The sequence below is a fragment of the Mesocricetus auratus genome, unplaced genomic scaffold, assembly GCF_017639785.1.
Source record: "Mesocricetus auratus isolate SY011 unplaced genomic scaffold, BCM_Maur_2.0 Super-Scaffold_100004, whole genome shotgun sequence".
NCBI lineage: Eukaryota > Metazoa > Chordata > Mammalia > Rodentia > Cricetidae > Mesocricetus > Mesocricetus auratus.
Window position 1 is genome coordinate 114,561,972 of NW_024429189.1, and position 27,074 is coordinate 114,589,045.

A 27,074-nucleotide genomic window follows, 5' to 3' on the forward strand; every position below is an offset into this window, starting at 1 on the left:
CTAGAACCAGTTTCTCCTTCAGTCATCTGAAGTTTCTTGACTCTCTGTGATGTCAGAGGCCACTCTTGCACTGCCATGCATCTGCCTCCATGCTGTTCCCCATTCCAATGTAAACTTTCCTTTATTCTTGTATCTATTATCCCAATGGCTCACAGCCTCATAGTTATCAGCCGTGTACTATGGACCATACACTGCTTCCTCATCTTTTATACCTCATGCAACCATATCGAGGTAGCGCTTCTCAGTCCCATTTTCAAACATTAAAGGGTGCCTTTGGTAACGTAAACCCAAATATCAGACTGGGGTCAAATCAAGGTATATGTGATAGTCCCATTCCATATTAGCTCTGCTGGCTGCTTACAGGACAAACTGCATGCTTTCTCTTTTTAGGGACTTAGAGTCTACTAGCTTCTAATCTCTTTCTGAGCAATTTCCAATCTCAGCATGATCCTGATAAAACACCCGAGAATGGCCTGCAGCACTAACGGTGTTCCCCTTCCCCTGGACTCCTGGCATCTTCTATTTGTACCTGTTTGGGCTCACCTCGATTCTCAGATCACTGGGATTCACGATGAAATCACCACCTGTAGGGGCACAGTAAAGTGCTTTGTTGCACAAGTGCAAGGACCTGAGTTAAGATCCCCCCCAAACCCACATAAAAGCCTGACAACCCAGTCCTGCAACCCAGTCCTAGGGACTAAGAGACCCTGAGAGACTCATCTACCTGAAGACAGTGAGATCCAGATTCAATAACAGGCCGTCTCAGGTAAAAATAAATAAATAAAATAAGGTCAAGAAGCAATTTAGGAAGACATCTCAATGTTGACTTCGAACCTCCAGAAGTACCTACAGGGTTGAATACATATGCACCCAGCCATACCCCCAACACACACACACACACACACACACACACACACACACAAGCACACACACTGCCTTCCCACGGTAACAGCCAAGGTGGACACCAAGAATCTCTGCCCTACATGGATGTCGAAAATTATCTGAGTGTCTTACTTAACTGGTTTTTCTCATGTTTGCCTCATGGAAATTTTCCTACTCCTACATGTAAAATTCAGAAAGCTATGCCTTTCCACCAAAAGTGGACAGTAATGCCTGCCGTTACTAAGATCGATGAAGATTGTTTTATACCAAAGAAATGACGTTGGCACTCAGAAACAATACGATAATTTGAGTGATAGCCCCCTCAGGATAATCTTGAGTTTTACATCTCAGAGAACAGAAGAGGCAATATTGAAGGAAGCACACACAGAAAAACACTCAGCTGGGAAGCTAAAGATGCCTCGGATCTTAAAGTGTCTGAAAACACCGACATGAGGCATCCTGTATAAAGGTGTTACAGCTACACAAATAAAAAATAAATATCTGGATGTACACACATAACATAAACTCCTATATGTAAAATAGCTTCCTTTTGGAGGATATTTAAAGTCAGAGATTGTGCCATGAGCAGATAATAGGGTGCAGGCCAGCCTTTAATACATCTCTTAGAGCTTGCTTTGTTTTTGTGCATAAAATATGTCATAAAAATGAGGGAAGTGGGGGAGAGAAAAGGAAGGACAGGAGACACCCAATAGTTCATTATAATCTGTTTATTTTGCACATGTGACATCATAAGCAAAGGCTTTGCCTGTGTTCTAGCTAAACTCCAATAAATAAATATGTACAAATATGCTGAGCTTACAAACAGCAAAAAAAACTTTCCTTACAAAAGATACACATATGATACATCTGTTCCTTACACTGACATATAAGTTCATTCCTAGCTTAGTTAAACCGAAACCCTTCTGGACCCTGTGTGGCAAAATCTAGAGATGTGTACCTAGTCATTTAGTTAAGCAGTGAAAAATTCCTCAGTTTCTTGATAATAATTGGCCTAACATAGCCTGCTACTTATTATTAACTGACATTTAATGTCCTCCAGAAAGTTGGAAACTTGTTAAAATGCAGCTTCTTGTGAAGGGGGTGGGGTGGTGCACTTAGGATTTTGCAATTCTAGCCAGATCCCAAGGGAGGTCCCAATTCTTGTCAACAGGCTAACGGCCAGGGCTAGAACATGCCTCTGAAGTAGATATTGTCCAAGAGCCTCATTAAGACAAGACCCTAACCAGGCCCCCTCCAGGCCCATTCCCAAGTTCCCATGTCTCCCAAAGCAGCACACTGCTTTTGTTTGGAACTATTAGTGGCAGGAGCAGTTGAAAGTCAGCTAGGCACAAAGCATACAACTCAAAACTTTGCTGGAAGATGCTTCCGTCTGTCAGTCTCAAATATGTCCAGTCTAAGGGCCACATACAACGCAGGATAGTTATGAATGTGGCCCAATTCATCTGAAGATGGCAATGTCCTATTGCAACATCAAAACATAGGACTTAGGACTAAGGCTCATCTCAACATTTTCAACACTGTCAAGAATTAGTAACACTATAGGAACCTGTATAAAAAGCTTAAAAATAATTACCATTTTGTCGTTCTAAATCAAAACAACAGCAACAATAAAAAAAATACCCAGGCTCACCTTTTCAACAATAAAGATGAAAACAAAACAAAACAAAAACCCCAACCTCCTTGAGTTCAATTTCTGTGACATTCCAGCATTATCAACTAGTGTTTAGCTGTGGCATTTTAACTTTCATTAAAATCGTTTTGCCCTGGAAACCTGAATTTTCCAACTAAATTGCCAAAGCCAGTGAAAAAGACAACTTTTGCTTTTAGTGTTTCTTTTCTGTTTCACGTAAGAGTCTTGTCTGGAGAGGAGGATAAAAGCAAAGTAAGACAAAGTTGGGGAAGGAGAAAAGTGAGAAAGGGGGAGGGGGAGGAGGAGGGGAGGAACGAAGGAAACAAAGGGAGAAAAGGCAGGAGGATTGGAGATGTGGAGGCTGGGAAAAACCAAAGGGAAGACATGCAAAATACTTTAAAAAAATAAATATCTGGGTCATCTCTAGCCTGTGTGGTCAAGGTTTGCCTAAAGGCTAAAGATCAGCAGCGCCTGTACATCCTGGACCCTGATGTGAGGGAGGGCCTGGGACACTCTGCAGTCTGATCCTCACTGTGTATTTGTCAACTCTGCCCAGTTGTCCAGAGTATCGACATGGAAGAAATTGGGCTCTCCTGCTTCAAGTCCTCCTCACCCCTGCTTATCATGAGGATGGGACAGGGTTCTCTCCAGTCATCAGTTATTGTGTCAGCCAAGTGGCTTTTAAGTTGCCAGAGAGCACATCTGGGAGGCCAGAGATAGAAAGAAGAGGTACTGATCCAGGAAAGACGAAGGCAACCTGGGTCTCTGGAGCAAAGTCCCTCAGAACTTCTGCAGCGTCCGATCAGTCCTCACCTGCTGCAGAACAACCTCCTTGGCTGGTGATGCGCACTTGTACTCCAGCTCTGCTCGTGCTCCCTGCTTCTTGCGCAGGTGACATAGAAGCACCAAAAGCGCCACCACCAGGGACAGGCTGGCAATGGAGGTGCCAATGAGAACGCCAGAATGCACTGGCTTTGCTGAGGGCGGACCTATGGGAGAGCCTGGCGTTGGACTGACTGGGGGCTCCCCAGAGCCATGGTCCTCGTTGTATTCAATAACAGGACTGGGGTTACAGTCCTTGCTAACCTGGCCAGCAAGGGCTGTGTCAGGCCCACAGTTGCACTCATAGGAGCCGGGAAGATTGCGACACTCACTGCCAGAGCATTCGCCTTGACTGCACTCGTCAATGTCCACGCATATGTGACCTTCATCCAGGATGAAGCCCTCAGGACAATAGCAAAAGTCAGGAGCGTAAGGGTCACAGTCAGCTGGGCATGAGCTTTCATTGCAGAACAATTCACACCTGTGCGGTTCCTCGGGTTTGGGTCTAAAGCCCTCAGCACAGATGCAAATGTACTCGGTGGTGTTCACTGGCTGGCACTGATATTCGCAGTTATTTCCGAAGCACGGATCCAGGCGCTCCACGCACTCTCCATCCACCAACTCAAAGCCATCATAGCAGAGACATGCAAAGCCGCCCTTGGTGTTGACACAGCGCTGGGGGCATGGATTGGGCCCTTGCCTACAATCATCCACATCCTCACACTGGTGTTTGTCAGCCGCCAACCGGTAGCCCGTTGCGCACATACAGGCATACGAGCCGGGTATGTCGGGGTCGGTGATGCAAAAATGTTCGCAGAGGTCAGTGCATGTCTCAGGCTCCTCCGGCACAACGACATCTGTGCAAGAGCGACCATCAGCCAGCAGGTCGGAGTTGCTGGGGCAGAGGCACCTGGGCTCGCCCATGCTCTGGTTGCACAAGTAGTCGCAGCCACCGTTTTCCACTCTGCAGTCCCAGGCTCCTGTCGCTTGCCGAGTCCAATGTCCGTCCCAAGTTTCAGGCCGGGCCTCACACATTAGCTCCAAACCGAGGGACTCCACAATAGCGAAGCTGCCTTCTGGCAGATTCTCAAAGTCCGCACCACGGGCGCCGAAAGGCGTGTGGTAGGTGCTGGAGAAGTGCGCAGCCTCGGGATCTTGGGTATTCACCACCAAAGGTCCGCAGGACACTCTAAAGTGGAACTCACAGAGGAAGCTGTCGGCTTCAGTCTCGCACTGCTGCTCCTCCCAGGCCTGCTCACCCGGGGCTCCTACTGTTGTGGTTGAGACCCTGACGCATAGCGGGCCGCAGAGTGGAGTCGCTTGGTCTTTGGGCCGCACCCACCTGCTGTAGCTGGTGTAGTTGTCGCCAGTAACCCATTGGAAGCCGCCCAGGATCCCGAGATGTTCTGGGTCGTGGCAGCCCTGCGGGAGCCGTAACCCAATCCAGGGGCGTGAGTTCACACTACTGTCGTCGCTCAGCAAAAGGGAGATGACTTCGGCAGCCACTGTGGAGCGCACTGTCATTAGATGTCCTTTCAGGCTCTCGCAGCCAAGGCTGGCAGAGAGGAAGTTCCTGGGGCCCTGGAAAAGCGCAAAGCACTCGTAATGCAGGCACTGACTGCCTCTTGACTGCAACTCGGTTAGTGCGGTGATCCCCAGGCCAGCTGGAACCAACACACCGAGAAGAAGAACCCCAAGCATGCTGCCCAGGGGTTCACGTGTAAGCTCCCAGGAAAACGCTAGCCCTAAGACAGTGCAGGCACCCAGCGCCGGCAGGGGGTTTCGGACGCCTAGGGCGACAGCAGCTAGCCTCTATCACAGCTTAGACGTTTCTAGCCCAGGCTCGTAGTACCGGCGAGTTAGTCTCTGACATGTCACTAGCTGCGACTCCAGTTTATAAATGCGCGGCCCTCCCTCTCTGGACGTTCGGGAAAAGGAAGGAAGTGCTTGGTGGGAAGGGCTGATGCTGCATTCTCGGGTTACTGGGTTCTCCGGACGCCTTGTGCCCGCCCTCCAGCCTGGGATCACCTCTGCGCGATGAGTAAAACTCGGCCAGGGCGCACCGAGGTTCTCGGGCGGGGCCCGAAGGCACCACCAAAGAACAGAACCATATCAGCAAGGCGACAGACAGTTCCCGCCCCGGCAGGACACTCCGGTCCCGGACACTCCGGTGTAGCCCCCCCCACACCTTCCCCATAGATGCTTCCAGACTTTGTAGGATGATCTCGTTGGTGGGCCCTAGAAAGAACAAACTTAGAGTCGGGTAGGGAGTGTGTCTGAAAACTACAGGACACTGGGAGGAATTGGCAAACATCAAGAGGAGAGGACAGACAAGATTGATCCCTTGGAAGACTAGCTAGGTCCAAGACCAGGGACCAGGAAGCCTGGCTGCGGTGACAAAGGGAGGGTTAGGTCCCAGAGGACTTTAAACGGGGTTAGGAAAACAACTCCAGCAGCAAGAGTACTGATCTAATAACCCGACCCCCACCACTCCTCCTCTACATTCTGAAGACTGGCCAGCGATCGCCAGTTCCTGGGCAGGTATCTCCAAGGCCAGGCCCTAGCTATCTGGTTTCGTGAGAAAGTCGTGTGAGCTCTGTATAGGCTTAGAGATCCTGGCCCTCTGCTCCAGTATTATTCCTACAAAACACCTTGGGGGGGGGGGTTGCGTTCCTTTGTTCTGGTGTTTTGTTTTGTTTACTCCAAGCCCCCCCCCCAACAAAACTGATTGGGAGCCGCAGCAAGGAGGTGGTGTGAGCTACAATGGAGCCCACTTGGTTTCTTTTGAGGTGATGATTTCCTGGAGAGGCTCAAAAAATAGAGGTTCCTGCACATTCCATTTGCTCACAAAAGGCATTCAAGAGATTCAAGAGAAGGGGTCCTGAGGGCAAGATGCCGGGTCGCTGGGAGGGGCTTATGGGAGTCTGTCACTTAGCACTTTTATCTACTTAAGCACTCACCAAGAATGTGGAGGGGCTGGGTCAAAATCAAAGCAGAGAGAGAGAGAGAGAGAGAGAGAGAGAGAGAGAGAGAGAGAGAGAGAGAGAGAGAGAGAGAGAGAGAGAGAGAGAGAGACTCTCTCCCCACCCTCTTCGGCTGTCACTTATACCCCACTGCCAGAAGGCGGCGCTGTTGAACTCTAGACTAATCCAAGGATTACAAAACAATTGTCAAGGAAAAGAGAGAATGGGCTGCCTGAGGCCTAGCCTGAGGTTAGGAAGTTCAACTGTGGGAAGCCCCACATAGTCTCCCCTGTTTACATGTATGAATCTAGCTTTGCTGGTTGCGTAGAGCTCAGACTGTGGTGTCCTTTTGCGGGGAAGGGGGAAACATGCACAGATGGGCACATACAAGACCAAGAGGGTAGGGTGAGAGCACCAAGGCTGTGAAAAGAAGCAAGTGGGACATCCTCCGTCTACTTGCCCACATGGAGCTCTGCCAAGACAGAGCTGGGATCTATAGAGTCCTGCATCCCGTTGGCTTAGCTTTTCTTTATTGGATCAAAGCTTCCCCAACTCTCAGTCGTGAAAACTCCAGAGCTGAGAGTGGATACCAAGCTTTTAAGCTCTGGGAATGGGTACAGCTACATGGGTTCTGGGAAAGAGGAAGGAACAGCCAGGGATTGGACAATGGGAATGGCCTCTGGAGGAGGAGGCTTGCTTTTGATGTGAGATGGAACCTCCAGGGGCATTATCCCAAAGTAAACACTAGGTAGAAGACAATAGGATAGCCCACATGCACTGTCTAAGGAGACCTCGTTCAAGCTCTAGTAATTCAGTATTGTGACAGCACAGCATTAAAGGGTGGTAACCCTCCTGAACAGGGACTTCTGAACAAACACCACAGCCAAAAGCAACTTGGGGAGGAAAGGGTTTATTTCATCTTACAGCTGCGAGTCTACCACTCAGAGGAGTTAGGGCAGGGACCTAGAAGTTGCTTACTGGCTTGCTCCTCATGGCTTGCTCAGTTTGCTTCTTCTATCACCTAGGAGCCCAGGAAGTTGCTGCCCACAAAGAGATGGGCCCTCCCATATCAGTCATCAATCAAGGCCAATCTAGTGGGGGAATTTCCCCAACTGAGGTTCCCTCTTCCCAAATGACTCCAGCTTGTGCCACGTTGGCACAGAACTAGCCAACGCAGCAGCCCTGAATGTGACCAAAGGCTGGTTAGGGTCTTGGAGGGATTTTAGCTGATTCACTGCCATCTTTAGGGGATGTTGTATGAGTAAGCTTTTCTCAGGGAGATGCAACACACATGTCTAGTCACCCTAGGTAGGGAACCCATGACAAACCAAAGTACAGATGCCAACCAAGTCTAACTTAGTGAGCCAATGTGTTTTACTGGGTGTAAGAGAAACTGTAGCCAGCCTACCCAAGCCACAGTCTTCCTGCCCCTGGTGCCCAGGCCAGCCTGCATGAGTATGCATGGCAGGCACTTCCTCCCTGATCCAAGCCTGCCTCCATGCCCAGAGACTGCTGACAGAGACACACCTGACCCAGAGACACCAATAAAGAAAGGACAATGGCAGTCTGCAGTGTGCTCTGCTACCCACTGGTTCCCAGTGCCTAGGTCACTGGTGCTGCATCTTCTCACCCCTCCCCCAAAGGGTGTTCGAACAGGGTAACCTGCAACAATTGGGGTTACTTGCAGGAATATGGGTGAGTGGTTATTTAGAAGTGACTCAAAGGCAACTGCACCACCAAAGCCTACTCAGAATACATGCCAGCTCACAAAGCTGTGAACCTAGAGCACACTACAGCCTTCAGACAGCGCAACAGTTTAGAGAGTTTCCTCTCCAAGCTCTTCGGTTGTTCTAAACCTCTTCCAGGCCGCTGGCTTGGTCTACAAGTCTTCTTTGCAGCATGGCTCCACTCTCTGAGAAAGACTCCTGCTTATTCTGACAGGAAGGTACCTAGTAAATTTGGTCAGTTTCAGGGACTTCCTGAAGCTATTTTGAATTGCTTACTTTCCCTGCAGGATGGAATGTTTTAGTCTCAGAGGAAATTGTTAACAACAGTGGGGAGTATGCAAGGTGTAACATCACTGCTGCAAAGTACTGGGAGTTCTATGCAGAGAACTCAGTGATGGCAAGAGTTGTCCAGCTACATATAAAGAGGCACTGGTCCTTCCATATTAGAAACAGAAACCAGAGCAGCAATGTGTGGGAGCTGAGCACCCACCCATGTGGGTACTAGTAGCTTCTATGACATCCTTGCAGAAGACAGATGGATATGGTATTGGGCTCTCCTACGTCGCTCTACCTTGTCCCTAAGCACACCCTCCATTGCCTTCCAAGGTTTCCCTTTCAGCCACTACAGTGCCAAAAGGTCTTCTGCATGCTTTAAACTGCCTCCCACTGATTAAGGTCACCAGACCTCTGTGCTTCGTGGTCCCTAGCTTCCTGTCTGCATTTCCTTCTCATCTCTGCATGTGACACATCCACCTCCCTCTCTTGGTCTGTTATGTGCTCTGCCAACTCCAATGACACATCAACTAAGATATTTACTGCTGAGAGTCTCCTCAAAGGCCATCGTGTCCCACGTACTGACTCAAGAACCAGGTTTCAGTCTTTTCCCTTCCAAATATCCCTGAGCCTTTTTCACTCTTGACCCTTTTTCCATTTTCAGGACTTCTTCAGGGATGTTCAGTACATGTGGTTCTGCCCTCCTATGAGTAACTTCTCTGATCTTCTGGCAGGGTCCTCCAAGGTTACCACTTCATAAGGTTCTTCTTAGAGTCATCATCTATCTCTGAACTTCTCATTCTCCCATTAGGAGACTGCCTAGGGAATAGCCCAGCAGAGTCCTCCAACTCAGTTTTGTTGTGTGTCAGCATTTGAGCTAACCAGTTTGGAACCACCTTTTCATATGCCGTCTTCATCAGTTTCTTGTGCCCTCCATTCTCAAGCATCAGTGCTCCTGACATAATTGATGTTAATATTGAGGCAGCTGGATTCCTGATTCTGTTCCTGACTTTTAACCCTTCCTCCTCCTCTGCTGCTGCCCATGCCACTTGGATCCTTCCTTATATCCACTCAGTGTTACTCACCACAGACTTAGAGAAACCTAAGCTGCTTTCTGCTCCCTTCCTCACTGAAGGTTCTTATCACTGGGCCTCTATTCCAAGGCCACAAATAAGAGGGTTTGCATTTAGGAATGCTGGCATGAGATTTGGAGCCAGAATCTGCATTCCACCTATTCACACAGCTTCAGTGACCAATGCATGTTAAAAGTCCTGGCAGGAGAAGCTTCTAACCAGTGTCAGAGAAATGCTGCATCCGTCACTGGCTTCCTGGGGAGAGTCATGGCTCTCATACCTCTTTGTATCCCTCGCACCTATCATCATGGTTAGTGCAGAGTCAGCACCCAGCAGTGACTGAGCATCTGTACCTTTAGTAATGATGTATGTGCACTTCTCTGTGTCCCTCTGGGTGATTTCTTCAAAGTAACCTGTAAAGTCAAATATGGAGGACCTCAGAGCCTTCGGGGTAATTCAGAGCACAGGTTAGAGCTAACTTGGCTGGACTTGAGTCCTACCCCTATCATTTACAAGATTTTTCTTTTTTAATATTAAGATTTTGAAAGTAACCTCACATTTCTCTGTGGCCCAGTTTCCTCAGCTAGTTGATGTGAATCATAATAGAAAAAGCATTATGAGAACTTAATAGGTTATGTGTGTGAAGCATTTAGTGAAACTGAACTATAATGAACTCTCACATTTTAGCTAAAAAACAATCACACATTTCTCTGGAATTTGAGTTCAGCCACTAATTGCTTCCAGTGCCCAGCATGGTTCTAGTTTCTCACTAGAAAGTCACTATTTACTGGATTAAATTTTATTCAGCCAAGCATTTTGTCAATTATAATAATAAGCAATTGAGGAGCTAAGGAGGCATAGGGAAACAACTGAAGATGCCCAGTGATGTCAAGAGCTGTAACATGAATAATAAAGACCCAAACTTCAAGGGTTCAAACTTCAAGCTGAAGATCAGAGAAGCAAAGCAGTCATCCATTAGCTGTTTGCCTATACCTCAGACTGAAAGGGTGATCTGGTTAGATCCACAAATCCTCAGAGAAAATTGCTCTTCCTGTCTGGAAACTAAATATCCACAAGAGACTCTTCGCTTCTTCCTTTCATTTCTCTCTCTGCCCATTCATAGCACTTCTGTCTTTACCCCCTAGTGCTGGGATTGAAGGCCTGTAATCCCAAGCGCTGTGGTCACCTTTATGTGAGCTTTTTCTCTTTAGGACTGCATCAGTTTCGTGTAGATCAGTGTGGCCTTGAACTACCAGAGATCCATCTGCCTGTCTTCTGATTCCTGGGTTTAAAGGTGTGTACCACCGCCTAGCTTTTATGTCTAACTAGTAGAGTTTCTGGGATTAAAGTTGTATATCACCACTGCCTGACCTCTATGGTTTGTGACTAACTTTGCATTCTGAACCTTCAGGCAAGCTTTATTAGATCATAAATAATATATCACCGTATTGGGCCTCTGGTTCCAATCCACATGGAGGGCATCCACTGTTAATCTCCTCATTTTTCAGATATGGAACCAACCAAAAACCAGAGAAGATATGTGACCCCCCCCAAAGTCATGCAGTTAATACATGATGAAATGAGTTACCAGAACTTGTTTGGATAAAAGATTTACAATGCAGGACACATTTGAGTCCTAATTAGTAACATGTTAATTCTTTTGGCTCAGGTTTTTAAATATTTAATTATCGGACACACCAACAGAGGTACAATATCCAATGCACAGGAGGCTGTGCACTTATAATGACCATTAATTTTCTTGGGAAACAGTTGGTCTGTTCACAGGGCTCACTACTGGTGATAGCTTTATGAAAGGCTCCTGTGATCACCTGTATCGTTCTAGAAATCTGACTTTTTAGTTGAACTTTTTGCTTAATTTCTATAGAGAAGACATGAAAAACTACCTGCCAGTAAATAGATATTATACATCTATACTGAGAACAGACATAGCGGAAATAGACACCAGGAGGAGTCCAGATGCAGAAGAGGCATTCAAGGACAGGTGCTTACCTCATCCATACCTTCATCATATCTTATAAGCCATAACTACTGGGGCACAGACTTAAAAAAACAAGTGTCTGTGACTATCCATAGGTGGGAAAAACAAATGCTAATTTAGTAAATATTCAGTAACCAGCAGCATGTTTATAACAAAGCAAACATTTTACTAAGTCCTGGATCTTACTGCAGCTTTCTTCAGGAAACAAGGAAAATGTGGGCAATCCTTTATTGATCCATTATAAATAAATATATTTTGCATCTGTAAAATACTTACAACTAATACCACACTTAACAGTAAACACTAGAAACATTCCCCTTTATGATCACCAGCAAAACAAGGATGTTTCAGCTTGATATTTGGACTATATACTGTACTGCAGTAACAGATGACTTTACATGCTATAGGATATAAGATCAGTACACAAAGTCTATTCAATTTCTGTATAGTAACAATGCACACACTGAAACTTAAGTTCATAGAACAATTTCACCATAATACTGTCAAAATGAATGAAATACTAGGGATAACTGTAACAGAAGAATATAAAATATATATTCTAAAACAGTAGGGCAATATTAAAATAAATTTTAAAAGATGTAAACAAACTCTATGACTGTAGGTCAGAGGCCTTAATATAGTGAAAGTCAAAATGCTCTTCAAATTAATCTAAAGATCTGTGCATTACCTATCAAAATTTCAGCTCATTATTTTTAACATGTAACCAAAATTCACAAAGTTGTGAAGTGAAAAGCAAAAAAAATCCTGAGAAAAAAAGATCAGTAGCAGGAGTAGGAAATTCACACCTACTCCTTTCAAATCTATAGCAAGCAAATTTTTGAAATAGTCAGCTAAAACAGCAAAGTGGAGTGAAGAATCTAAACATAACATATTTATGCTTAGTTGGTTCCTACAAAGGTATCAAAATTGTTGTGTGTGATAAGAATGGTCTCTTTAGGGATGGAGAGGTGCTCAGGAATTAAGAGTACTGGCTGCTCTTCCAGAGAACTCTTCCAAGTTCAATTCCTAGCACCTATGTAGCAGCTCAAAACTAGCTGTAATTTCAGTTCCAGGGTATTAAAGACCCTCCCTCATCTGGCCTCTGTGGGCACCAGTCATAAATATGGTGCACAGACATACATACAGACACAACACGTATGCAAATAAAAGTAATAAATAATTTTCAAGACCAATCTCTTCAACAAATGATGCTGGGTAAACTAGAAAGCCACACGAGGTAGGACTAGAACTCTATCTCACATTTTATCTAAAAATTAATGAAAAATATTTTTAAAAACCTAAATGAGAACACTAAAACTATAAAACCTACAGAAGAAATTACACGTGTAAACCTTTGTAAAGTTTGTGACTAGGCAATGATTTATTGGGCATGAAACCAAACACACAAGCAACAAAAGAAAATGCTACCTGGACATCATTGAAGGTAAAAGAAAACTTATATTTCACAGAAAACAGACACCCATATATAGGAAGAAAATATTTAGAAGTCAAAACTGATAATATAAGGAACCAGGCAATATAGGAAACCAATGAAAGTCAATAAAACCACAGCTAACTCAACTACAGTATGGACAAAGGATGTGACAAGGCAATTGTCTAAAACAAATGATCCACAAGGACTTGAAAAGATGCTCCTCAGGACCAGCCAACAGATAAATGCAAATCAAAACTACAGTAAGATATCTCTTCACATTGCATAAAGATGGCTGTAATAAAATACACAGATAATAAATGCTGAGAAAAATGTTGAGAGATGAGAACCCTCCTGTAAGTTGGAGTGGAGAAAAGCAAAGGCACAGCTGCTTTGGGAAGTATTTGGCAGCCCCTCAAGTTGATAAATAGTACCAAGAGAAGTGAACGTATTTCCACATAAAAACTTGTACATCCATGTTAATAACTGCATCATTATTAATAACTGAGTGAGTGGTACAAAGAACCCAAATGTACAAAGACTGATGAATGGGTGGATAGAAAGTGGGAGGTGGATAAGTTAGAGAGTTCTTGGCAATAGAAAGACATGAAGGGACAAATTTTAAAAGTGGTATGCAAAAAAAAAGATGCCACTTACAAATGACCACTTACAAATGCCACTTACAAACACATATTGAATGACTCTGCTTTCATGAAATTCCAAAAGAAAAAAATCTGGAGGGTCAGGAAGTATAATGGTGACTGCTAGTGGACATACAGTTTATTAAGGTGATGATGATAATGTCTGAGAATTGATTATAGTAACAGTTACTGAGGTTACTATGCTGAAGGCCATTGACTTGCACATTGTAAATGGATTCATAGTATAACATATGGGATCGCATCTCAGCAAAGCTGCTTTCAGAAAGGACATATATTTGCTAATTATTAAGCATTAGAATAACAGAACACAGACCCTGCCAAAAGCAGCCCTGATGCCAGGCGCTTCATGGGATGAGGTAGAAATAAAACCTATGACCACCTCTACATCAGTGTTACTCAGGAAGGATCCGCTCCGCGGATTTCTGCATAAGTCAAAGGAGGCTCAGAGATGACTGGTGAGCTGCACTGGAATCTGTTATCCTGTGTGATCTGTGTTGGGATATTGTGTATGGTAGATTCAAGGGCTACCACCTTGATCATTTAGCTCACTCCTAAGAAGGGTCTTCAAAGAAAGCAGGAACCTTGAAGAAAACAGCAAGAGATCAACAGACGCCTACTGAGCAAGGACCTTTCTGAAACACCTACTGGGCATGATGATTGGCTAATAGTTGATGTACGAGAGGTAAGAAGCAATTGTACCATGAACCATCTATCATTAGTAGGTAAAGCCTAAGGACTCTTTTTAAGAATGTTTAAAGTAAATACATCAACTAAAATACAGAATATTTTAGGGCTCTTTCTAAATATTGTGATGAGAAAGGTATGCCCATCTTCCTGCTTCCCGAGTGGAGTAATTGGGCTCTACTTCAAAGTTGTCTTACCTGTCAGGGTCTTCACAAAGGTTTATCATCCCACCCCTGAGGCAAAGCACTCAGAACAGTGTGAACTCATTCCAGATGTTGTAGTCAGACAGGATGCAGCTAGCTTTCAACTGCTTGGCAAAAAAGACTATGCTCTGCTGGTCAGGGAGGATGCCTTATTTGTCCGAGACTTTTGCCTTGACATTCTTAATGATGCCTTTGAGTGTTTTTAATCACAATTCAGCATCATTCCAAACTGGTATTCCATATCTGCAACAACACAGATATCGGTGAATATCTGTGATTCCCACTGCTGGTCGCCCGGGTCCTGTCAGCACTGCTGTGGTAAGTACTGACTCCTCCTCATTCTCTGTCTTCTCTTTTTCACCTTTGACCTCCTCCTCTCTTCCTTTGTCATCTTCTCTTCCTCCTTCTTTTCCTTCTTTCTCTGCCTTCCTCCGCCTTCCTCCTCCTTTGGTCCCCACTTCCTCCCCTTTCTTCTTTTCCTTTTCCTCTTCCTCCCCTCTTGCTCCTCTCCGTTTCTTTTTCTTTCTCCTCCTCTTTCAGAATGAAAAGATACACTAACTTTCATGTAAAGATGAATGAAAATAAGAATGTACCCGTTCTACTTTCTTTTTTTTGTGTGTGTAGCTGCTTCTGAAACATTCAACTTTATTAGTAATTGCTGTGTGTGACACACTCTAGAGCAGCATATACAGGTGTTTTTAGTAATTTCTTCATTTATACTGCAATGAATTGTTTAAACTAAAATCAACCTTTTTTTTTCCCCGAGACAGGGTTTCTCTGTATTGTTTTGGAGGCTGTCCTGGAACTCGCTCGGTAGACCAGGCTGTCCTCGAACTCACAGAGATCCCCCTGCCTCTGCCTCCCAAGTGCTGGGATTAAAGGCATGCGCCACCACTGCCCAGCTCAAAACCAACCTTTTAAAAAAGAAGTATGCTAGGGATCAAGTGCAAGGCCTCACACATACTGGGTAGGCAAGAGCCTTCCCTGATCCTGGGTAACCTGCTCAGCCCGGAGTCTACATTTTTTTAATAATAATTTTTTATTTAACCTTTTACACATGTCACCCCCCAGTTCCCTCTCCCTCCCTCCTGTTCTCCTTTCAAATTGACAGAACTTCTAAAATAAGAACTACTAAATGGAAAGAACACAGAACTCTCTCTGTCAGTCAAATTTTAAAAATTCTGTAGTATTTTGTCAAGGTACATTATGTCATGTTAGGCTGCCCCTTTAGTTTGCACACTATACTTCTCAGAGATCTTAGTTTAATTGGAAACACAATGCATGGTTGGGATGAATATACCCTTACACTCAGCAGCACCATCCTGGAATCTAGCCCTTACCGAAGAGCCAAGAAATCCACAAGTGCTATTTGAAAGACTTCGAATGTCCTTTGGCTTCTTGCAGACACGTCCTGTGGGTAAGTCCAGAGCTCATGAGTACACAGGACAAGAGGCTTAAACATCAAGCACGTGTGAAGAATATAACTTACTTTGCTAGGAGAGAGAATATAGAAAGGGAACTATCTATTTCACTGTTATGATAGAAGAATGATTTAATACGGACTTTAAATATATTAAAGATGAGAAACCCAGCAGTGAAATACCTGTTCTAAGACTAGTTGCACATACTTAATGCTCACCTTTAATCTTGGGAAAAAAGCTGAACGTTTTGTTAACATGAGAAGTATATTGAAAATATTATATTTAATACACCCACTGGGTGGAAAGTTCTGGAAATAATCTTGCCTAATTTAGAAAAACCGTGTGTAACAGTTAAACTGTCTTCTAAGTGAAAGCAGAACAACCATTTTTCAGTTTTTCTGATTTTTGTTATATAAGCATAAATTTCCTAAGTAAAGATTTCAATTTATGAAGAACATGAAATTACTTCTGAGCAACAAAAACTAGTGACTTACAAGTATTTTGGTTATTAATACAGTTTAACTTTTTCAGTCTTAGGCAAACAGAAACTATCTGACTTATTTCTAACTCTGCCCTGCCATGATCTTTAGATAGCAGCTGTTCTTGGGACTTAAGATATGTGTTCTGCACCCTGCAAGCTCATCCTGCATCCCCAAGTGTGATTCCCCAAACACATATTTTACAAGAGACAGATTGATTTTATCCCATGTGCTTAGACTGTTCAGAAGGCGTCTAGCTTGTTCTAGTCCTTACCAGTCCCAGCTTACTATTTAGCTGCTATGTCACACTGTATCTTCTCACTGAGAAGACAGTGAAGAGAGCTCTGTAGGACCCATGGATCTGGAGGAATTCTGGGGGCATCCTAGGTGCGAGATGGATATGTTTTTCCATAAAGAGTCAGAATCACTCTTTCAGTATGTGTGGAAACTCCCATCTTTGCTGTAACCAGACAGCCCCACTTTGGTATCACAACAGAGGCAAACATTAGCTGCATCCCATAGCAGTTCATTGTCTGCTGCCTTGTAACAAAAGTCCCCAATGCTTTCTGTTGGGAATACTCAATATTTGAGCTTTCGATCCAGCCAAGTCTTAATGAGCAGATTTGAACTGAGCTCTTTCAGCAGCTGGCTGAGGATAATACAGGCTGGCAACATATATTCATGCACATCTGGCTTAGTCAAGACTAGAGACTGCCGATTAGCAACCTCAGACCCTTTATGACTATGACAGGTGTGACACCTCTGGGAGTGAAGCCTTCAAGGACAGGAGGTGAGGGGGAGGGCTTTACTCTGGAGTCAGAGATGGTCAGCACTTGACTCCATCATTTAAGAATGTCATTGACACACACAGGTCTGTGGATGACTGAGAATCTCTCTGTGTGTGTGTCTTTTGAAAGAGCAAAGGAATGTTCCTCACTGGGGGAGCTGCACTTCCATCAAGAGTCAGCCCATCCACCATGGGCTTCAAGGTGAAGGGAAGGATGGAAAGCATCCATTCCACACCCAAATGATTACAGATACTTAAACTGAGTGATATTGACGCCAGATCCCACAGAAGCATTGGCCGAAGCTCCTCTGTGAGGTTTATTCCTCCTTGGAAGGGACTTTTGGAACACACATCAAATTGCATCCTCCCATAAACTCTTCCAGGCTTTTCCAGAAGTAGGGTAATGGAATGGGCACTTATCTGTCTGGTTTTTCCTCAGAAAGAGTAGTTACTTTTCTGGTTCTGATGACCAGCTGGCCACTGAAGAACTACTGAGCCAACAGCTGCAAAAGATAATTTTGGCGACACCAGTCATGATGCAAATTTCAAAGTCCAGCTGGTTCCACTGCAAGTAGGATAAACACAAATGGCTGAAAAATTAGTAAACCCAGAATTCGAAATACCCCAGACATGCTGGAACTTTCAATTTTATCATCTCATGTGTCCTGTTGCTGTCTGTGGTCTTAAGCTTAGACATCATTTTTTTATTTCATCTTGCTGTCTAAAAGTTGTATTTTATTAGGAATTAATCAGTCCTTGTAAACAAAATATTTGGCTTCCTATTTCCCTTCCTGTTGCTGCTACTCCATTGCTGATCCAATATCTTTCTAAAAAGTTGAGACTCTCATTGAAACCCATCAGTCCCCAGGGCTCATCCTGTATCAGTAGCAAAGATGCAGATATTCTTCCCTAGAATGCTGAATGCATTAGGGCTCTTGGCAGAACGAAATGCAGCTCACGTTGGAAAAACGATGCCCTCCTGTGTCACTGACTGAGGAATTGAAGAGTCTACAAAGAAGGTATAGTCTATGTCCTTACTCATAAATATGTGATCCTAGGTTCGCTCCTTCTGTTTCACCCAGACATCTGTTAGAAATGCAGAGTATTAGCCTTCACCCTGTAGCTTTGTGCCTTTTGTGTCGGAGTGTGCTTGTTGAAGAGATCCTAGAGGAGGTTGTTTAGGAGATTTGCTGCATATATTCTCCTAGAGGGCCTGTGCTAGAGAAGGAGCCAACTAGTCAACCAGTGACCTCAATGAGCATCCTGCACAGGAGCTGGATCTTCTCTTTGCCTCCCATCATACTGATGGTCCTCTCTTAGAGTGGATCAAGACAGCAAGTTTGTATCTTCTCTACTTCAGACTTGTCTGAAAAGAGAATCCTGAGCTCCAGCACCAACATACTGGACAAAAACTCTAGTGTTAGCCTCAGTGTTCAGTGGATTCTGAGGCACATAGTTGAGGATTATATCTCACTGTACAAGGCATGAGTGAGTGGCTTACAAGATCTCTATCCCGTTGGCATCACCCTAACTCTCCCTCTTGGGTTTTTTCACTTGGAGCTTGGCTCACCATTTCTTGATCCTTGTAACCATAGTTTCTGTCTCTGGACACAATGAACAAAATCCCTGCCCTGATATGGTGGTAGAAATCTACAATTAAACCAAGATAAATGGAATTTTAGAATTTTGATACAAAGAAAAGTAGAACAAGAATCAATGTCATGAAGCTGAAAGTTACAGCAGGATGAAAGGAAGAGAAATGACTGACCCCAGATGCTGGAGTTTTCAGAGTTCATAGAGCAGTCATGCCCTGTCAAGTTCTGGATTTCTTGTCAAGTGAAAGGAAGAAATTCCCATTAGATTCTGTCACTACAGTGAGGAAACTGACCGTGCTACTGAGTTTCAGCCTCATCTGTGTGAACTTGAACAAGGTTTGAGTGTGGTGCACTGACTGCATGTTATTGGTTCTCAGACCTTTCAACTTCAAGGCCTGGCCCTATCATTAGTCAAATAGCATTATTAAATACTGGCAGGGACAAAGTTTATTAGGTCACACCCTTTAAGGCAAAGTCAACAAGCCTTTTTTGCTAAGGGTCAGATGACAAATACACTAGCCTTTAATAGGCCATTTGGTCTCTGCTGTTGCAGCAGAAAAGCTACCACAGACCATAAGTAAATGAATACATATGGCTGCCTTCCAATGCAACTTGGTTTATGGACTGTGAAATTTTGTAATTTTCACGTACCATGAAATATTTTTCTTCTGCTAATTTTTCCTAAACATTAAAATATGTAAAAACTATTTTTATTGGCTCACAGGCCACATTAAAAACATGCAGTGGGACAGATTGGATCTTCAGGCCACTGATTTCTCAACTTGCTTTGCACTCACTAAAAAAAGAATCTCAGAAGATGCAGACTTTGCTTACAAGAGTTTCTTCTTGTTGAAAGAAGAGATAAAGACAGAAAGGGGAAACCCGATAACTAAGAAACATTTTATTCAAAGGATACAGAATAAAATTCTTACCCACTATGACTGTTGAATAAGTTGTGAGGGTTATAGAGGCATTAATGACTGCAGAGGAAGAGGAGGAAAAGAAAAAGCAAAACTGCACTGGAAATTGAAAAGTTTAGAGCCACTACCTTTGTACTACAGTGTTGGGGAAGTCCTGTGTATATGTTAATAAATTACTGCTGGCCAATAGGAATCTAGATAGGTGGGGCTAGGAGTCCAGGAGGATTCTGGGAAGGAGAAACACAGAGAGTTCGAGATGTAACCGCCATGGGGTAATAACTTAAGTCAGAGCTAGCCAGTAAGAAACAAGCAAGGCCAGAAGCTTCATAATTAATACAGCATCTTGTGTGTTTATTTGGGGACTACAAAGCGGCAGAGCCCAGGCAACTGGCGGGAGATAAACCAAAGTGGCTAGCAAAGAAAAAGATTCTTTTAACAAAATGGTGATCAGGAGTGGGATGATGAATTTCCACGTAGAATGATAAAAGCTTTAAAGGAATTTGAAGAACGGAGAGAAGCACAGATTTTTGGTAGCAGCATTTTTCTCAGGTGTGCTCTGTTTTGCTAGCCACAAACCGAGATTCACGCAGCTCGCTTACTGGAGTCTTCCTGACTCGACATAAAAAGAAAAAGAAAAAGAAAAAGAAAAAAAAAAAGCCAACAAGGTTGTTTTAAGAGACTCTGCTAACGATTTAAAGGTGTGTACGTACAGTTGGAAGTGGCAGCATTTGCTGGATGTCAGCATGGACTGAGGCGGTAAGCTGGAATCACGCTTACATCGCCATCTTGAAACGGCAGTTTAAAAGAGCCGCGGTTTTACAAATAAGACACGTGGCCAAAAAAACATAAAGATTTACAGTAAAGTCAGACTTGGATAAAGGAAAGCCTCTAAAGGTTTACAGTGTGTTTAAAAATATACGTGAGATTGAGAGAGAAAATGAAACGGCAAAGTGGTAAATAAATACAAAAGCCAGCGTTGTGGTGGCGCACGCCGGTAGGATTTACTCCAGAGGCAGAGGCAGGCGGATTTCCAAAAAGAAACCCTGTCTCAGAGAAAAATAAATTAAAATAAATAAAGTAATAATATATAAATAAATAAGCCACGTAAAGATGGAAAATACACATAGAGTCTGGATACTGTATGCAATTGTGTTTTTCAGTTTTTTGATTGCTCAGGAAGGAACAGTTGCTAAAGTACACTTGATTATAAATGCTGCTGAATTAATCCAACTTCTATCTTTTAAAAATGCCTTGACTTCAAAATTTAAGTATAAGGATATTTTACTTGGGAAAGGAGATTTTGCTTATGTTTCCACAGAAAATGAAAAGCTGAGGATTCCTTCCAGACTTCTGTGGTTTGACGAACCAAGACCCCCAGAAGCAGTTCCAACTATTGAGACAGCTAAGACGATGCAGCTTTACAGACCCCGAAAATACGGACTTATAAAGGTTTCTGAGTTTTGTCATGATCCCCATGGTGTGAACAGCGCCCCCTTCCAGCAGGAAGCAGTTTGGAATGAGCGACGTCCCAATTCCCATCTTGTTTATAAATCTTTGTTTTCATTTAAATGGGATTGTTTATAATTGGCTAATGATCACAGCCAATCTTTTTAATGGTAAAAAAGGGAATTATGGTATGGGTATTGTTTTTCATTTATTGACACAAATTCAAGGTCAATTTTGTGATATGTATATTTCTCCTCTTGATTAAGTATTGTGCTTATACTGATCTTTTAAAATGCAATGCATAATTGAATACAGACTATAGATAGTTACTTATAACAGAATTTATAGTTAGGTAAGTTAGGTTTTCTAGATATATAGAGATGTATTTGAGACAGATAAATAGTCTTCAAACCTTTCAAAGACCTTCAGAAAATGGCATTTAAAATGGTTTAGGGTTTTTCTTGACAATGAGAAATGTCTGCTCCTGGCAGCACCAATTATGAGAGGAAAATGGGCATCGAAGAAACTCGTTATGGAGTTTGCTTTCAACATGGCAAGATTAGCCATTTGGGCAAGAAACTGCTCTTGCCTAGACTGACTGTTGCTGTATAAACTGGACATGCAGGACCCACAGGAAAGTGAATGCTGAACTCAGTCTTACAGGGTTCCTGCTTCATGGAAGAGTCCGCGAGACTTTCTGCAGGACAAAGAAAAATGAATGATAGACTGTCAATGCAGATGGACAGTTTGAAATTTCCTGCTTTGCTGAGAAGTGTTCCAGACACATTGTGGCCTATGGGCTGAAGATGGATGCCCCAACGTTACAGAGGAACTTCGGGTGACTGTCCAGGCAGTAAGATACCTCTGTCAATCCTAGTGTTTATATATTATCCTTCTGTGGTCTTTGATGGAGTTGAAGACAGATAGTTATAATTATAGTTTTCCTTTGTTATGATAAAAGATAAGCTACATATAGGACTTTGGACTCACAAGAATGGGATGGATGATATTTTCTTTAGATCTTGCTAAATGTTAATAGACAAAATGTTGTAACTGTGTTCTTACTTGATAACTGTTCTGTCATATACAATTTGACTATGTTAAAGTTAAGACCTTTCTTTTTGTTTAAACAGAAAAGAGGAGATGTTGGGGAAGTCCTGTGTATACGTTAATAAATTACTGCTGGCCAATAGGAATCTAGATAGGTGGGGCTAGGAGTCCAGGAGGATTCTGGGAAGGAGAAACACAGGAGAGTCGAGATGTAACGCCATTGGGGTAGGAAGCCCGGAAACCTCTCCGGTAAGAGACATACTTAGATTAACAATTATGGGGTAATTACTTAAGTCAGAGCTAGCTAGTAAGAAACAAACAAGGCCAACAGCTTCATAATTAATATAGCCTCCTGTGTGTTTATTTGGGACTGATGCGGATCTAGAACCAGGCTGGCGGAAAGGCTTCTCTGAAAGAAAAAGCTTCCCTTAACACTACAGGAGGAGAAAGAAATGCTGTTCTGTGTCTTTAGTAAGAGGAAAAGCATCCTGCACCCTTCCCAAAAAGTACAATCTCAATAGGCCCAGATTCTCCAATCTCACTGGACACTGGGGATACTTCAGCGCATGGCTCACTGACAGTCTGAGACTCCTTTTTTTCAGAGCCCTCCAGTCTCTGAACTCACCACCCCCAACAAGGAACAATGCATCTCATGTTAAAAGATCTATCTTTCCTGCTTCCAAGGAGCTTCTATCCTTGGTCAGGCAGAGTCAGCCAACAGGAGCCATAATTTCTGACCCTTCGGACTTCACACTTGTGCACACTCCATTCTAACTGCTCCTCAATGCACTGGACTGCTCTGACACAATAGACCTAAGCTGTATTTTTAAAACTTCAAACTATCTGTTGTTAGCAGTGAGTAATATAATATTTTCTATGATAGGACGTACACATTTGCAGTTGTTGTGACAGCCAGTTACCACAAGCAAGTGGTTTATAGCAACATAAATTATCAAAAAACTCTACATGTAAGAGGCCAGAATCTCAGTCTCCACAGAGCTGAATGCCACAGGCAGAATCTTTTCAAAACCAACAGCATAGAGACCATTTTCAGTTCTCTCTGTGTGTCTCTGTGTGTGTGTGTGTGTGTGTGTGTGTGTCTGTCTGTCTGTCTGTCTGTCTCCTCCATCCCCCACTCTGGGCTCCTCTTTTCTTGACTGACTCTTATCCCTCTGTGTTCTGTGTTCTGCAGACCCTGTAAGTGCACTGAACCATCAAGCTAAAGCCCCTAGAGCAGTGGTTGTCAACCTGGAGGTTGTGTCAGGTTCCCAACCTGTGGGTTACATGTGCTGGGCAGGGTTTGCATTCGTCTTAGGACTGTGTCACCAATAAGGGTCGGTCCTCCATTGTAAGCTATCTTATACAACACAGTATGTACAGAGTTCATTGGCAGTTGTGGTCATGGGACTCAGTCTTCCTCAGGTTCCTCTTTGGAGTAAGGTCTATGACGGCATTTTATTTTCCAGGAATGATGGCACCTATGTTAGCCAAAATTGGGTAACTATGCCATTTACTCCAAGACAGATGACAAAATTACCTTTAAAATAACAAATGAATAGTTCACATGCCTGACAACTGGGCAATTTATAAAGCTTTACTTTCAGATATGTTGAATCCCTTTATTTAGAAATGTTATAAAACAATTACTCTGTAGATGTTCCTGATGGAAAGTTCTAGAATCCCTGCCATGCCTGATGTTTACAGTTTGGGGTTAATATTTATTAACCTTTATTATATATCATTTCCCGTCATCCTTTCCATTTTCTGACAACTCGCTTTGTGTCCAGTGTCATAGCAAATATAAATCAAAAACATTTCCTTAAACACTCATAATAAGTGTCCACATTATTTTATTATTCCCATTTTACAGAGGATGAAATCAAATTTAAACATATTAAGTGGCCAAAGGTACAGGACATCTGTGAAACCAGGTTTCAATTCTAAGTCATAAACACTGATATCCAGCATATGTCTGCTTTTGAAATGGCTTAAGCAAATGAGATGTCAAAAGAAATATGAGCTAGTCTATTGTCATGCACAGTGTGTAGGTTCGCTTCTGAGAGATTCCAAGTCTTCATTCAGACAGTCTCGTGAATGGGGCATTGAGTAGATGAGGGAGCACAGCCACTGTATTCAAAATACTCCCAAAATAGAAACACCCATATGCATTAGTTGGCTTTCTTTTTCTATAACAAAATGACACAGTTGGAAACATTATAAAGAAAAGAATCATTCAGCTCCCAGTCCTGGGCAGATGGTATCACATGACAAGAGTGCCTGAGAGGGCACACAAGGAAGTGACTAAGCATGTTGATAATCTTGCCATTAGTAACTCAATATCATTGGAGGCACTTCATTATTGAGAGACTTAAGTAATTCCCTGATGTGAATCCTAATCCCTCTTAAGAGTAGTAGCTTAAACTCTATGTCTTAAAGAGTCCACTAATTGCTTGATATCACACACTGGGGGTCAAGCTTCCAGAACATGAGCTGTAGCACCAGATTTTCATCAACAGGAAAACGGATAAATAAATGCTGGCATATTAAGTTCTACTCAACTGCTCAAAGAAGTGAATGTGGAACAGCGTGGATAAATCTCCAAGTATTACACTTAACACAGATCCAGGTCATTGGGTCATCTTGAGCAAGTATTTCTACTCTTGGCTGTCTTTCTAGAATAATGAATTTCCCTGAGCTCAGTCTCTTTTCTCAAAATGAAGATGAAGCCTATATCTGGGTTGGGAATGTCTTTTTGAGATCCTCAGTCATGGCTTCTACCAGTTGGTGCAGTTTTCCTGCTCTGACCCTTCTTACCCTTCCTCTCACAGCCTTCCTCCCAACTTCAGGACTGTGGAATATTGGCAGCTTTCCTTCACAATTCCCTCAATGCCAAGTTTAACCTTGACACTCAGTTGATGGCCTAACATTCACTGGGAGTCAAGCAACAGATTCAGCATCTTCCCTGAGCCCAGCCTTTTGCATACAGCAACACTGTATTAAAGCACTTGCTTCTATTTGGCTTACAGTTTCTGTATTCACTGCTCGATCACCTGGAACCTCAGTGCTGTCTCCAGTTCATCTGAATTCCAGACACCAAAGAGAAGCCAAAGGGCACTTAAAAATTAAAGACATGTATTTCATTAATGCTACTGCTGAGTGAATTTAAAGACAAACCATCACCATCTTGGAGATCAAGATAGAAAAATTATCAAGCCATCAAAATGGCTGGAAAACTTTCAATGCACTCGGCCAAGTGGAAGAAGCCAATCTGAAAATGCTACACATTGTGCAAAGCACATTCGGAAAAAAAAAAGACAACACTATGTAATCAATATGAAAAAAAATCATAGTTCTTAAGGAGACAGAGCACAGAGACTATTCATGCCACTAAAACTGCCCTGCTTGATATTGCTATGGTAAAATGTGTGACTAATCACTATGTATGTGTCAAAACTCATAAAGAACACAAGGTCAGTGTTAACAAGGTCTTGTGGTGCACTTATCTGCTATCCCAGAAATCAAGACTCTGGGAAAGGAAGATTGAGAGTTTGGAGCCAGTGTGGCCTCCAAAGCAAGACAATGTTTTAGACACAAAACAATGAGGCTAGAAAGATAGCTCTACAGTTTACAGCATGCACTGCTCTTCCAGAGAACCTGAGTTAAGTACCTAATATCCATGTCAGACAGTACACAATAGCCATAACTCCAGCTCCAGGGAGATACGATGTGTCTGGTCTCTGCAGGCACCTGCACTCACATGCACATACTCACATACAGATGCATGCATACTTATAATTTTTAAAAGAAAAAATCCAAGAAAATTATTTTAAAAGGTACCCACTTATTTTATGCATTTGTGTGTGTGCCTGGATGTATTTACTTGCGTTGTGTGCATGCAAAAATCCTAGAGGTCCGCTGCATTGGATCCTCTGGAACTGGAGTTATAGATAGTTGTGAGCTATGTGTAGGTGCTGGGAACAAAATCCAGATCTTGTGCAAGAGTAGTAAGTGTTCTCAACTGCTAAGTCCTCTCTCCAGTGCCCCCCAGGAATTCTAAGAAGAATACTTTAGTGGGTGGACCTTTCGCATGAGAACCAGAAATAAAGCAATCATATGGCAAGCATGAGGCTGAAAGCCACACACTGGTAATGGAAAACCACAGACACAAAATACAGTGACTAGCCAGCACAGAAGCTCTCCTTTGGCTACTCTGAATATCTCATTTCAAGAAAAAAACCAAGAGTTTTGATCATTAGACTTTATCATGTGCAAGCAAATTCACTGTCAAATATATTTACATATAATCAGAGTCAGAAAAAGTGTCTACAACATACTAGTTATCTATATTTGTATATTATTCACATATATCTTTTGATATATCATGTAAATATAAACACAGGGGCAAATGTCCCACCAGAAGAATTTTTAATAGGCCTACAACTTAGCCTACTTATGAACATAATTTCCTTTAACAAACCTTTAAAAACTATTTTTTTGGGTTGTTTTCTTGTTTGCGAAGCTGATGCATGGGTTGTTTCCAACTCAACATGACTCCAGATTTTGAAATAATGAGGCCCAAATGAGTCATCTTTTCCTTTGCTCAAAAAGAGTAAATAACTCAAGCTGAAGACCATTCAACGTGTAATTAAAGTTAATAGACGTCACTTAATTTCAGCCGCAAATCCATTAAGCATCCAATCCAGTCCCAGGGAGCATTAAAGTAGTCAAACTGGGCACCTGGTCTTTTTTGTGCAGGGAAACAAAACAAACCCCAAATCCATCTTAATGAAAACCCATGACTTTATCACCGATCCAGTTCTACTTCAAGCTTGGCACCTGTAGACTCTTCAGAAGTTTTGCCGTGGTTGTTTTTGCTTACAAAGTTTAATAATAGCAAAGGTGGTCTACATAGTGAAACATGCTTCCTCTAAAGAGCAGGGCTGGATTGATTGGCTGCATGTAAGAAGGAAATGTAAAAGGATGTAAAAGACAGAGGTCAGCACTT

General features: G+C 43.0%; 1 protein-coding gene across 1 annotated transcript; it reads right to left on the bottom strand.

Moving 5' to 3' along the window:
• Positions 1-1,595: 1,595 nt before the first annotated feature.
• On the bottom strand, positions 1,596-5,264 carry Thbd (thrombomodulin). The gene has a single exon (XM_005072559.4). It carries the CDS (start codon positions 5,054-5,056, stop codon positions 3,314-3,316), a length of 1,743 nt encoding a protein of 580 aa, XP_005072616.1. The 5' UTR covers positions 5,057-5,264; the 3' UTR covers positions 1,596-3,313.
• Positions 5,265-27,074: the final 21,810 nt, after the last annotated feature.